This window comes from Gossypium hirsutum, chromosome A05 (genome assembly GCF_007990345.1).
Source record: "Gossypium hirsutum isolate 1008001.06 chromosome A05, Gossypium_hirsutum_v2.1, whole genome shotgun sequence".
In the NCBI taxonomy this organism is placed as follows: domain Eukaryota; kingdom Viridiplantae; phylum Streptophyta; class Magnoliopsida; order Malvales; family Malvaceae; genus Gossypium; species Gossypium hirsutum.
The window spans coordinates 103,997,987-104,011,105 of NC_053428.1; the positions used below are offsets into that span (position 1 = coordinate 103,997,987).

At 29.6% G+C, this 13,119-nt stretch overlaps 1 protein-coding gene across 1 annotated transcript; it reads left to right on the top strand.

Moving 5' to 3' along the window:
- Positions 1-9,689: 9,689 nt before the first annotated feature.
- LOC107959647 (glucan endo-1,3-beta-glucosidase 5) lies at positions 9,690-12,750 on the top strand. Its single transcript, XM_016895740.2, is given in 3 exon segments — positions 9,690-10,248; positions 11,385-11,698; positions 11,701-12,750. Coding segments are annotated over 3 exon segments (1,497 nt in total). The 5' UTR covers positions 9,690-9,847; the 3' UTR covers positions 12,483-12,750.
- Positions 12,751-13,119: the final 369 nt, after the last annotated feature.

A 13,119-nucleotide genomic window follows, 5' to 3' on the forward strand; every position in this document is an offset into this window, starting at 1 on the left:
TCCAATCGCACCTAAAAAGATTGGTGGCGACTCCTGTTTTCGTTTTTAAAGTCGATTCCCATTTTTCAAAACTCGATTTAAAAATGGTTTCAACATGCCCAAAATGAAATTTGGGGGTCATAACAGTTAGTTAGGCTTAAGTGGCATAAGCCACGGTTGGGGTATCCTTAGAGTTAAATGTCGATTTAGGTCTTCCACATAGTGGCCATACAATGCCCTATAGAGCAACGACCGGCGTAGGCAACGCCTTGACCCTCCTCTAAAATCACAAATTATTATTTTAGTATCTTTTGAAATGATTTGTTTAATAGTAAAAACACACTTTCATTTTCCCCTTAAAAATGAAAAATAAATTTCAATTTAATCCTTTCAAAATTTTAAAATAAAACTTCATCAAATACACTACTAAAAAAACCTCAAAAAATAAGGGTGAAAGTTAAGCTCTATTTATTTAAGGAAAAATGTTTCCCTAAAAAAAATTAATATCTAAAATGTACATAAAGTGGTTTTTGGGGAGTAAAATTACTATTTAACCCTTTAAATAAATTGAAATTCAAAAATGAAAATCTTTGTCTATCGTCCAAATATGTAATTACTGTACATAGTTTAACATGTAAAAAGTTTAAAAAAAATTCTCTTACTTAAATATTTTGCATTTGATGAAAAATCATTTTTCATCCAAAAAGTGATTATTTTGCATTTGTCAGTGTAAAGTTATTAAAAAATATGAAACTAGTAATTTAGTGTTAAAGGAAGTGCCCACTTTCTGCCCACCAAATTTGAGTGGTGGCTGTTTTTTATATTTAGGTGTTGACAATTTATTGAACTTTATATGTGAGCTATGTTGATTTTTTGGTGAACATCTAGCCTGTTATGGAAGATCATGTTACTATGGAGTATGAATATTGATAATTGATTTGGATCAAAATTCCTCAAAGCAATCATATGGATGATGGACTTCAGACTACAAAATCGAACTTAGCCTAGACCACATGGCCTACTACACGAGCGTGTGGATCCACTGAAACACTAGGATTTTCGCTTCTCACACGGCTTGGACCCTTCCACACGGTCATGTCTCTCTTGTAGCTTAATTTTTGAATTTTTTCACACGGCCATATGCCCCTATTTCTTAAATTTTACAATTTTACCTAGAATTTTATGTTTTGTGCATATTAGTCCTTGAATGGTTTCCGAACTGTTTTTAGTATTTAATTTATGTAATTAAGTACCTGATAGTATGAATAATGCTTTAATCATTGATTTAAATGACTGTATTAATATTAAATATATATCCAATTGCATGAATTCTGAGTAATCATATTTATTTTATATTTACGATTTTTCGTATAACATGCCTTAGTCACTGCTAAATGGAACCTTTGAAGAATATATGATTTTTCCATTGAATTAATTGATTGAAAGCATATATATTGCTGTATTATTCGATTTTTTTGTCGTAATATTTATTTCATTATGATCTATTTTAAGCATGCCTTATTTTGTTGCATGGGTTGGGGCAAATTGTAAAGGGAAGTTCTGGCAAACTATAAATCTGCAAATCTGGAGGTTAATCCACATATTATATGGCAGCTTTTATCTACAAAAATGTTGTGTATTCACAATCATCTAGCAGCGTATTAACCTACAACATGGGTGATTTGTCCACCCATTATCTAGCAGCTTTTATCTGCAATTATATTGTGTTTTCACAACTATCTGACAACATATTAACTTGCAACATTTGGTGGTTCATCCACAACCCGGTGTGTGGAATGGACAAGTTTTGGGGAACTTGTATGGTGTGTAGTAGTGGGGTAGGATCTTATCTGTTAAACCGAATCTGTTTGCATCCGTAAAGCGTGTGCTTAAAATTTAAAAATTTCTGATATGATATGGTATATGTGTTTTTGCTTATACATTGTGAAAATTGTTTTGTTATTTTGATATACTGAATTTGCTAAATGTGATTTAAGCTATGTAATTTGAATTAATATGCTAATCGGTTGCTTTGGTTGTCTTGTGATGGAACTCACACTGAGTTTTCATAGCTCACCCCCTTATTTTCCTTCTTTTTAGATAACCCACAAGGTTAAGACCCGAACTCGACATTTGGAGGGCTCGACTTGAAATATTGGTTTCTATATAAAAGTATTTTAGATTGATTATTTTATAATTTCGGTTATTTGAAACTATATTAATATAATTGTGGCATGTGACTTAGCTTATGGTTTTTACTTAGGCATGCATGACATTTAAATAATTTAGGCTATTAGATTATGAATTCTATCTAATTATGGATGAAACATGATTTTTATTAAAATTAATTTAATATCACTTTTCCGCTGCTAAATTGTGAATGCATTTTGTTAAGAAAGTAATTCGGATTTTCAACTAAGTTTTCAATAGTAAACATCGTTATAATGAAGGTTTTAAACTTTATTATTTTTCTTAAAACTCCCGAGTTTTTTTGAAAAGAGACCAAAACTTCCTTCTAAAATAAAAAAAATGTTTGAAATTAACTATTTTTCTAAAACTCCGATAATTCTGTCAGGCCATTTTGAGTGGCTATTGTAATCTTATTCTGTTAGACCATTTTGAGTGGCTATTATAATCTTTCGAATTCAAATCTAACATATAGGCCGGATTAGGGAGATTACATTCCTAATTAATCTTCCAATCATACTTACAATTTCACGCAAAAAAAGGCTTGGGAGTCAAACCCTTGCAATAACACTAAGAAGATACGGTTGTGCAGTCATGAATGACGTTGACTACGCCTGAATTGTTAGGTATTGTCCAAACGCCACCATGAGCCATTTGACAACGCCTTTGTATAATCCTCGATAGCATATTAAACTTCAAAAAGTAATAAATCATTTTCTAAACCCAAAAGTTGAATCGTTTGTGATGGCTTCCAAATAGCCTAAATCTTATATTAACAAGAGCACCGTAACCAATCTTTCTCCCAACAGTTTAATTTATGTCATTTTCACCATATTTTGCTCCATAAGTGAAGGAACTCTCTTCGAGAATTTAATGGTAGGTGCACCATCAATCTCTCTTTTAACTACATCTTCTTCTAGTAATTCAATATCTTCATCCTCAATAGGGATATTTGACTCTACATTCATATTCATGGCAGTCATAAGTGTATATTGCAAAAGAAATTTTCTTCGTCAATGCCATTGGTTCCTCCACGACCATCCATTATCACCTAGTGGTTCATTCTCTCTTGTCCTAACATTTTTTTGTGGCATTCCCCATAGGCGAACCCAAAACAACTTTTTAGGGGCAGAATGAAATTTTAATTTTTTTATAGTTTATATCTTTATAATTTTTAAATGATTAAATCGAATTTTATAATTTTGGGGAAGTTAAATTTTACCTTTACTATTTAAAATTTTTTAAAAATTTAAAGACTTAAATAACAATTTTACATTTTAGAAGGGGTCGGGGCCCATGCCAACCCTGCTCTAGATTCGCCACTGGCCCTCCCTACGACGGATGTAGAGGCCGGCACTTTTCCTAAATCACCATCGTCATAAAAGGGGGAGCATTTTTAAGGGTCGTCACACTCTTTTTCTATAATAACTTTATTTATTAGCTTTTTAAATACAACTCAAGTGACACATGTTATTGTACCAATTAATAATAATTTTTTTCAGTATATTAGCCTAATTAGTACCCAATCCCAAGTTAATTGATGAATCAAATTATTTTTTAAATTATATTTTATTTTTTAAAATTTTATTTTTAAACAAACTAAAAAAATATTTTATCAATTATTGTTATTTCATTTTAAAAGAAAATAAGAGATTTATCCTGTACATTCATTCACTCAAGAATAAATTAGAGATCGATTCAAAAATCTCAATCACTTGATTGAATATTTATACCTATTTCCTCAAACTAAAAAATATTTTTTTGGTATATTATAACAATAGGGTAAAGCCCGAACAACAAACGCGACTAGTGCGACTCAAACCCTGACTACACTTAAGGTGGTGAACACACTTGACCAGACACTAGCCCACATGTAAGTTGGATCTCAATTTAAAATAAAAATAGTTTTTAATTTTATTTATATTCAAAATATTCAAAATATATTATATTGTAAATAATTTATATATAAAGTCATTTTAGGAAATTTTTAGTTCGCGATGACGACAAGTGGTATGGTTCATAAGTTACACATTAGCATTTTGGCTAGATTAATGGTGTGGGTCCTGTTTGTTTAAATTACATATATTCTTTAAAATTAAATAACAAAAATAAAATTATTGTTTAAAACATTTTCATAATTTGTTACAAACATAAGTAGGGGCGGAACCAGAAAAATTTTTAGGGGATCGACATAAAATTTTAATTTTTAATAGTTTATATCTTTATAATTTTTAAAAGATTAAATTAAATTTTTATAATTTTAGGAGGGGCCAAAGTGTAACTTAACCTTTATTAATTTAAAATTTAATTTTTTTTAAAAGGTCAAAACAATAATTTTCCATTTTAGGGGGCAGGCCCCTACTAGCCCCCTAAATTCGCCTATGAACATAAGAAATCTTTTAATAATAATGTTTAAAAATTAAACTCTTTGTGAATCAAAATAAAAATAAAAATTAAAAAAAATATTTTAAAAATTAAAGGAATTTAAAAAAATAAAAAAATAAAATTATAAAAATTACAAAAATTTTAGAACATAATAAAAGATAAATATATTTCCTACTAACCATAGGGTGAGTAGCTGAAAAAATTATTTAAAAATCTTAATATCTTAGATTATTGATTTTATTTTATTTTTCATACATTTAATTTAAAGTTTATTAATTTTGTTTTCTTCTCATACAAATAAATATTATATTATCATGCACACATGATATGAGTGAAAAAAATTATGTAAATTAAAAATCTTATCACATGTATACGTGTCACGGGATTAAAACATTAGTTTGACAAACTGACGATCTTAGGCGATTTCTTGAATTCAAATCAGCCTAAGTTAGCATTACTCTCGAAAGATGCGACTTCTCTCAAAAATACTCTAAGACATCGAAAACAAAGCGGAAGCAAACCCAAAAAGAATAAAGAACTTGTATCGAATAGAAAAGCCAAAAGAGAATAATAATACACAAAGTGTTTGAGTAAATGCTTTCAAAAGTATTCTATTAGTTTGAAGGATTGCAACTGAGTGATTACAAATAAAAGAAAGACTTTTATTTATAGTTAGAACTCCCTTAGATCCAACAGTACAGATTGAATTACATCAATAGTTGATATTATTGCCTATCTATAAGATGAAAGTCCTAAAGGATTTAAACTCTATGCAATCTTATCCTTTAAGATTTACAATAATTACCTTAATAACTCTAGTTTTACTAGAGTGTTTCATTGGGTCACCAATGCTTCAAATAGATGGACTTCTTCACATGTTTCATGGTTCGGGCCAGTTCAAGTAGGTCAAATGAGCTACATTTAATTAGTTTACCTCCATCAGACGTTCTGTGTGCATTCGCCACCGGCTTTGATTCGCGGCTCGTGACATATGCGTGTGGAAACCACAAATTTAGAATACAAACCTGTGTTTGAGAATAACATACAATAAATAATGAGACTTATGATTTGAAACTAATTAATCATAATAACACATGAAATATGTATGATATTAAAATAAAAAATTAAATTAAATTATGCGTAAAATGACATTTAAACACATAAATATATCAGATAAACAATATTAAATTCACTACAATTATTTATCATCATTTTTTCATCACTTGTGAGTTAGTGTCGAGTTGACTTGTGACACTAACTCAATTAACAATATCATTAATATATTATTAATATATATAAATGGTGAAGATAATAAATTGTACATATTAAAAAATATGTATAAAAATGATAAAATAAGACAAATTTAAAATTTTACTAATTCAAATGACGTGGGTTCAAATCTCACTATATCATTTTTTTTATTAAAATGAAAAGGCTAAAGTACCTTAAAATAATATGATTTATTTTAATTATAGAATAATATTTCTGTAATTTTCTAATCGAGTTGGTATCTAGTCAACCCGTGTCACCAACTCAATCAAGAGTTATATAGATAATATATTTATATAAAAAATTAGGTAAAGCTTTGGTTGAAATAATAATGTTAAAAACTTAAAAATCCTAATGTCTTGAATTCAAATATGATCATATAAAACTCAATCGGGAGACGAGAGTTTTATAGATAATATATTTATATAAAAATTAGTTAAAGCTTTGGTTGAAATAATAATGTTAAAAGCTTAAAATTTCTAATGTCTTAAATATTAATATGATTATATAACTTTTATATTAATTTTATGAAAAATATTCTTGTAATTATAGGTCAGTTTGGACAAAACAGAGTAATTAAATAAAAGTGTAAGGGTATTAATTACACTTTTTTTGTAATTACAGAGAATTGTAATTCCCTAGACGTGTTTGACTGACAGAGTGTAATTACATTGTAATTTCTTATATCATGTTTGATAGTACAAATTATAATTACACAGTTACATAATTTATATTTTTTAAAATATTAATTATTATAAAAATTATTAGTACGGTAAAATAATTTCTAAACAAGTTACAAAAATTAAAATCAAATCATCATATGTATTATTTTAATTTAAAAAATAGTTAATAATACAATTACTAATAAAAAATAGTAAGAAAAATAAACATAATATGCCCTTTGATCTAATTGTTCTAGTGCATATTTGTTGACTTATTCCTTCTTTAATTTTTGACATATGCTTCTTATGACCGTCTATGAGCCATTAACTGAGTTCATCATTATCTGAATTTGAATCTGTACTATTAAGATCATTAAGATCTCCTTCTTCCATATACTCTACGAAGTATGAATCATCTTAATTTCACATATAATTGAAGTTATGAAGTATGCAGCATGCTAGTATGACCCGACCTTATTTTTTTAATGATATATTAAGGTGATGTTATTAATATGAGAAATATTTTTTAGAACAACAAATGTTTTCTCAACTACATTTCGAAGCTTTGAATGTTTCAAATTAAATAGTTCACAAGTTATCGATGATGCTTGTGTCTGACATTGTTCTCTCAAATGCTATCATACCCCATTATATGTTGCAAGGAAACTTTTTTCTATTTTCATAATTAGCATCGACCTAATGGTATTTGAATTCATAGTCCAAACGTGCTATGGCTTTAATTATAAAAACTTATATAAACTTAATTTGGAGAAAGACTCATGATAGGTTATCTCCCTTAAATTAAGTAAAAAATAATATAAAATTTATAATATATAACTTTATAAAAAAAAGATAAATTGTCCAAAACTTTTATAACACTTAATTTTTTTTAAAAAATATGAATAAGTATATTATTTTTATAATATATAGCATTGGCATATAAATAATTTATGTACATACTCGGTTATATTTTTTTATAAATAAATATATTATAATACTTTTATAACATGTAAGTTATTTTTCATAATAAATATTTTGACTATGACTTTAAAAATATTTTAGGATTTAAATATTTTTTATTATAACTTTATAAAATAAACAATTTATTTTTATAATATATATTTTTTGGGATTTATAATATAATAATTTTTTGCCATAATCATCCCGAACACTCATACATGTTCATGCTTATAATATAATTTTTATAACTTATATCAAAATAATTTTTTAAAATTAGATTTAGGTGTAAATAATTGCATAATTACTTTAATTCTTACATTTCCCTAAGAATTAGAAAATGTAATTGAGTGCTCCAATTACACCCAATTCAACGAGACCCATTAATTATAATGGTTAGCTAAACATGGTACTTTTTTTTAATTACAAGTAGTTACACTCAAATTCAATGATTAAGTGGCTTTTCAAACACTAATAAAAAATATTAAAAACATCAATTCTAAGAAGTTTAAATGATACTTTGTTTTTAACAATAATAGACATAGGTATAGTTAGACCTATTCATGGGTTGGGTTATCTTTCCAAAATCGAAGGTTTGCCCCAAATGTGAGAGGATTTGAACAAAAATATTAGACTTATTTAAAATATGGGATAGGCTTGGGTTTGAACTTTCAAGGCTAGGGCTTGGCTTGATCTGTTTTTAAGTTAGTAATATTTTATATTATGTTATCTTTACATATTATGTAATTTATAACACATAAAAATTAAAATTATTAGATACTACTATAATATAAACATAAAAAAAAGTTAAGATGACTATATATAAAAATCTAATAAATAATTTAATATATTATTAAATATTAAATTAAAATAATATAAATATATATCTTTAAAATTTTTAAAACAATATGAACGAGCCTTAAACAGGTTCGAATTAGTTATTTATAAATGTGAACAGATTTAGATAAAATTTTAGACTCACATTTTAAATCATGCTAGATTTAAACAAACATAAAAAAATATTAATACTAAACCCGACTTGAACAAACTTATGAACAGAGGAAAAGGAAATTCCTACAGTATACTCTATAAAACAACAACGAAAAAATGCTGTTTCAGTTGAGTATATAAATTATTTATATAAAAAAAAACATTAGCACATGAAAGATTCTAATAATGTTTTACAATGTGGCAATCCTCCCATCAATTGAGGGAATATAGACACATGTCCTGATGTTGTCACAAAATTTGACGGAAAGTCGGTAAGCACTAACATGCTTTTCGCCTCCCAATCTCATTTGTCCCTCCTCATTATTCCCACCTCCAACGCCTTTCTTTTCGACGGAGTCGAAATTACGTGTTTTTATATTAGTAATAATATTAATATTAATTAAATTAAAATTAAACTAATTTTTTTAATTTAAATATTATAGATAAACAAGATAATATTAAAAGAAAGTACCTTTATTTAAATGTTCCATTTAGTTTAATTCTAAATTTAATTTAAGTTTAGTTAGTTATTGAAAATTATTTTAAAAAAATAGTTTCATAAATATCAAATTATGTGTCTAACTAGATGTACTCATGGCTTGGCCCAACTAAAAATTTAGACCTATTTCTTAAGCCTGGTCTGATTCAAAAAATAGATTTAAAATTTTATTCAAACTTAGCCTAAATAAAAATATTAAAATTTAGGCTCAGCCCGGCTAGATAGTATTTTTTTTAATATTTTAAATATATATAATATATTAAAAATACTAAAAATTATTAAAATAAATATTTTTCGACAAATTAAAAATAAATTTTAAAAAAAATATGTATACTTAAATAATACTAAGATAGATGCAACTTAATAAGTAAATGTCTCTAAAATAATAACAAAATTAACAATAAAATAAGTATTATACAATATCTAAATAATAACAACAAAATAGTAGTAAGATAATAGTAAAATGGTAATAAAATAAAAAGAAAACAACAAGAAAATAACATTAAAATAACAAAAAATAACAATTTTTTTGTCTAAACTTATTTTACAGACTTATATTTTTATCTAAACTCTCCTACTGTTCGAACGGGCCGAACAGCCTGGTCCATGAGCAGGTGTATGTCTAAGTTAATAAAAATATTGTTATAAATATATTTTTAACTGGATTATATTTGGTGATTGTATAGATGTATTAACAGTTGAGGGTATTTGAGTCATTATATTACTGATATTATAAGAAAAAAAATTCAGGTAATAGTTAATCAGCATAGTAATAAATAATGGGGGGCCTTCTGGGAGATTCTTAAACTTTACTCTTTGCAGTTGCAGTGCACACACATTTGTTGTTAGTGAGAGAAGTTTCACGGTTTCCCTGTGTTTAGGATCAGAACAAGCCAAGCCTCCAACCCCAAATGAGCAAATGAAATATCATTGCAGGAGGAGACCACAAGAGAGAAAAATGTCAGTCCCAACCAGCGTGTCACCACCATTGCTTGTTAGTGTAGCTGTGATGACGGTGATGTTTTCAGGGCTGGTTTCAGTGGCTGAATCTGCAATAGGGGTGAACTGGGGTACAATTTCATTCCACAAGCTGAAGCCATCCACGGTGGTGGATCTGTTGAAGGACAACAAGATTCAAAAAGTGAAGCTTTTTGAAGCTGACCCATTGGTGCTAAGAGCTTTGATGGGGAGTGGGATTCAGGTCATGGTTGGGATACCCAATGAGATGTTGGCTGCTCTCAGCTCTTCCCCTGCTGATGCTGATTTGTGGGTTCGCCAAAATGTATCTGCTTATGTTGGCAAAGGTGGTGCTGATATCAGGTAATTAAACAAGTTCACTCCCCCCCCCTTTATTTGGCCTTTGATTTTGTTTTTGCTTTGGTAGATTCACCTTCACATGAACTACATTCAAAGAATATATGAATAAGGATCTCTTAGGTGAATCCATATATGTTATGATTTCTTTCTTTTCCAAACTTTTCTGACCACTACACTGTTAGGCTTACAAAAAATTGTAGAATGATTTTAGTACCTCATTGACAAGATCACTCTAAGTTAGAAGTGATATGCCTTACTATGTTTAAAGTCTTTAAGGGATCTACCAAAAAAAATGGGGGGAGAGGGGGGTTTTTTGTGGGAATAATCTGATATGTAAGTAGCATATGTCATCATTTAGAGTGTGCTTGGTTATAGTGATGGAAACTGATCGTTTAAATTCAGGTCATATATGCTTAAAAGGTTCCTGGCATTAGTTTGTTGATCTTAGCAGCAGTTAATTATATTAGCACTCTCTAGTAGCTGCCTCTTTCGGATTTGTTTTTGACCAATCAGCATCCCCAGTATGGATTTCTTATAGGCTTATGCAGCGGCACACTACCGTACAACCTCAACGGTTTTACTATTCCCCATAGAAAGCTGCTTGAACAACAGTTCATACTTCTAACCTACGCAACATCATTGATTTGATGGTATAAAAAAATTTATCTCCTTGACAGGTTATATCATTAATGCCATTCTGATATTTGGATTACAATGTCTTTTTTGTTACCGTGTTCACTGTCTAAGTGGTTGTCGATTTAGTCTCAAAACAACGTGTCTAGGGAAAACTGGTTTCCATAGATTAAGGTTTTCCTCTGCTTAAGTAGTGCTGATGGTCAAGAAGTTTAAATCCATTATCTGCATAGGCATTTGTATGGGAAAGTTGGGTGAGCTGGTCTTTGGGCGAGTTGAATGAACACCTATTACCCAACACGTAGTAATTCCTGAACCATATCTTTTTCACCAAGGGACTGTAAAAAAGAGAAACAGGCAGGATTTTGATGCATCTATTGCTATGAAATTAACCTAATTTTTATGAAAGCATGGTAAGAAATTGAAGTCGTTTGTTTCTGTAAATATCTTATGCGCTAGTGCAAGTCACATTTCCTGAAGTTAATTAATTCTGGCTGTACTGACAGGTTTATTGCTGTCGGAAATGAACCTTTCCTTACAAGTTACAACGGTCAATTTCAGTCCTATGTAATCCCTGCTATGGCGAATTTGCAGCAGTCTCTGGTCAGAGCAAATCTTGCTGGATACATAAAGTTGGTAGTTCCTTGTAATGCTGATGCCTACGAAGGCAATGTTCCTTCTCAAGGGGCATTTCGATCGGAACTGACTCAAATTATGACTCAACTTGTTTCTTTCCTAAACTCAAATGGTTCTCCATTTGTTGTTAATATATACCCATTTCTAAGCCTCTATGGGAACTCGGAATTTCCACAAGACTATGCATTTTTGAGGGTACTACACATCCTGTTATAGATGGTGCAAACACTTACACCAATGCATTTGATGGAAATTATGACACATTAATTGCGGCCCTCAGTAAAATGGGATACGGGCAGATGCCCATAGTTATTGGGGAAGTGGGCTGGCCTACAGATGGTGCGGTCGGTGCTAATCTCACTGCTGCTGAGGTTTTCAACCAAGGCCTCATTAAGCATGTGTTAAGCAACAAAGGAACCCCTCTAAGGCCGGCTGTTCCACCCATGGATGTTTATCTTTTCAGTTTACTTGATGAAGGGGCAAAGAGCACCCTTCCAGGGAACTTTGAAAGGCACTGGGGAATTTTCTCCTTTGATGGCCAGGCTAAATACGCACTAGACCTTGGTTTGGGAAACAAGAAACTAAAAAACGCCAAGAATGTTCAGTATCTCCCGGCTAGATGGTGTATTGCCAACCCGAATAGGGATCTCTCTGAAGTGGCAAATCACATGAAGCTTGCTTGTAATGTCGCAGATTGCACCACGCTCAACTACGGGGGATCATGTAATGCAATTGGAGCAAAAGGAAATGTGTCATATGCATTCAACAGTTACTATCAGCTGCAAATGCAGAATGAAAAAAGTTGTAATTTTGATGGACTTGGTATGGTCACTTTTCTGGACCCTTCTGTTGGTGATTGCAGGTTTCTTGTTGGTGTGACTGATACCAGTGCAAGTTTTAGACCATATCAAAGGTGGGTTGTCGGCTGTATTTTGATGTTATGGCAAGTCTGGGCCTTTAGGGTGTGAGAGAAAAGCAGTTTCTAGGTGGGTTTTTCACGGTCCCCTCGTATGAAGCTGATAGTATCGACATAGAGTTATATATATATATATATTCAAATGATTGCAGATTTATGTAGTATACTCTTTTTATGTATAAAAAAAATCGACTCATGGGTTTAATTTAGATAATATAATATTTATGTAGGATAGGAGTAGTATGCGGATGCCATGACTATCCATATTTCATAACTCATTGTCTAAACGCCCAACCAAATAAATCCTTTTTTGGCTTGTCCCTTGGATTGTATCTTAATTAGTGAAAACCTAAGGTGTAAATTCTTGTTCTTGGAGAATCACATTGTTAACCTAACATTAAATTAATTATTATCATAACACTCACACTCAATAATTAACATTTACTATATATACAGGTTGAGGAATTGCCAAGTTATAATATTAAAAAAAAGAAATGATGATGATTGTGTTTGTATTCCTATCATTTAAGTGTCAGATGAGGGTTTTAACCATCCTTACAACTAAATTAAAATTACATTAAATAACAATCAAATAATAAAATTTAAAAAATATGAAAAATTAATTAAGTTTTTTTTTCAAAATACCTAATTACCTTTATTGTGCCCTTGCTATTTTTTAATAATATTTA